A 1,707-nucleotide genomic window follows, 5' to 3' on the forward strand; every position below is an offset into this window, starting at 1 on the left:
GTCCAGAACTGAAGGAGGGGTCTGAGTTAGACCATGAGTCCTGGTCCAGAACTGAAGGAGTGGTCTGAGTTAGACCATGAGTCCTGGTCCAGAACCGAAGGACTGGTCTGAGTTAGACCATGAGTCCTGGTCCAGAACTGGTCTGAGGGAAACCTGCCTAATGTTGATGTTTGTGTTTTTAGGATCCAAAGAAGAAGGACTTCCTGGAGACCAGGCTGGATGTGGAGGTGCAGCAGGTGGTGGACAGGTAAACAGGTGCAGCAGGTGGAGGACAGGTAAACAGGTGCAGCAGGTAGAGGACAGGTAAACAGGTGCAGCAGGTGGAGGACAGGTAAACAGGTGCAGCAGGTGGAGGACAGGTAAACAGGTGCAGCAGGTAGAGGACAGGTAAACAGGTGCAGCAGGTGGAGGACAGGTAAACAGGTGCAACAGGTGGTGGACAGGTCAACAGGTGCAGCAGGTGGTGGACAGGTAAACAGGTGCAGCAGGTAGAGGACAGGTAAACTCACCTGTAGACAGGTCCAGGTGTGGTTCTGTCACTCAGGAGGTGTTTGTGCTCCTGCAGGATCGTGGAGGAGTTCAGTCTGAAATGCATCAAGCTCATCCTGAACGGGAGGACTCTGAGTGCCGGTGAGTCCAGACCTGACTCTGGGTCTGGTCCAGGATCCTGGTCCTGACTCTGGGTCTGGTCCAGAATCCTGGTCCTGACTCTGGGTCTGGTCCAGGATCCTGGTCCTGACTCTGGGTCTGGACCAGGGTCCTGAAGGTTTCTGTCCTGTCTCCTGTCAGACCAGACCCTGGCCCAGCAGGGAGTGAAGAACCACAGTAAGGTGATGGTTCTGAAGGTCAGCGACACGGAGCAGCTCAACAAGGAGCAGGAGAAGAAGAACCAGAGCGAGAGCCTCCAGAGGACCCAGAAGGGCTTCCAGATCCTGTCAGAGAGAGGTCAGATCCTGGATCTGAGAGACCCAACGGACCAAACCTCTACACTGTCTTTAGTTCAGGACTTTTATTGTGAAAATCTCTCTTCCTTTTAGACGGCAGTGAAGATCCAGAAACCACGCCGTTCCTGGAGATCGCAGACCAGAAGGGGAACCCTCTGAAGATCCCTCACAAGGAGAAGAAGGTGGGCGGAGTCTTCTGGGTTCTTGGTCTGCAGGTGGTTCAGGTTCTGATCTTTGGTTCTGTTCAGGCCCTGATCCTAGCCATGGGGTTCCATGAAAAGGGTCGCGCTCTGATGAAGAGGAGGCAGTACGACGAGGCTCTGTGTCACCTGCTGCAGGCCGACCAGCAGTTCAGGTAAAACACACCGGAGAGGGGTCTGCATCCTTTCACAATAAAAGCTCCCACAGTTGTTGAAGTGATGAACGCTTGTGTTCATGTGAGCAGTAAGTGTGGCTCRGCGCTGCTCGGCTCCGTGGACAACTACGCCGTCCTGCAGCTGGACATCGTGTGGTGCTACCGGGCCCTGGAGGCCCTGTCCTGCCTGGAGGACGGGCGGAGCCGCCTGCAGACAGCCGAGGAGTGTTTCCTGAAGTGCTACGGAGAGCAGCAGCAGAGGCTGCTCATGATCAAGGTGAGACAAACATCTGGACCAGAACTGTGGGACCAGTCCTGAGCCAACAGGAACTGAATCTGAATGCATTGGTTTGAAAATAAATTTCACTAAATTAAAAACAGAATTTAAAGTTTTGTATCTGAATTAAT

The 1,707-nt window shown here is 53.7% G+C and overlaps 1 protein-coding gene across 1 annotated transcript in view; it reads left to right on the forward strand.

Moving 5' to 3' along the window:
- Positions 1-1,707, forward strand: part of nub1 (negative regulator of ubiquitin-like proteins 1) — a gene marked incomplete in the record, with an annotated part of 15,057 nt that overhangs the window by 5,077 nt on the left and 8,273 nt on the right. The window contains 6 exon segments of the mRNA XM_014030557.1: positions 183-247; positions 566-630; positions 790-945; positions 1,038-1,126; positions 1,193-1,299; positions 1,390-1,576. Of these exon segments, the coding sequence (XP_013886011.1) occupies positions 183-247; positions 566-630; positions 790-945; positions 1,038-1,126; positions 1,193-1,299; positions 1,390-1,576 (669 nt within the window).

This window comes from Austrofundulus limnaeus, unplaced genomic scaffold (genome assembly GCF_001266775.1).
Source record: "Austrofundulus limnaeus strain Quisiro unplaced genomic scaffold, Austrofundulus_limnaeus-1.0 Scaffold1080, whole genome shotgun sequence".
NCBI classification, from domain to species: domain Eukaryota; kingdom Metazoa; phylum Chordata; class Actinopteri; order Cyprinodontiformes; family Rivulidae; genus Austrofundulus; species Austrofundulus limnaeus.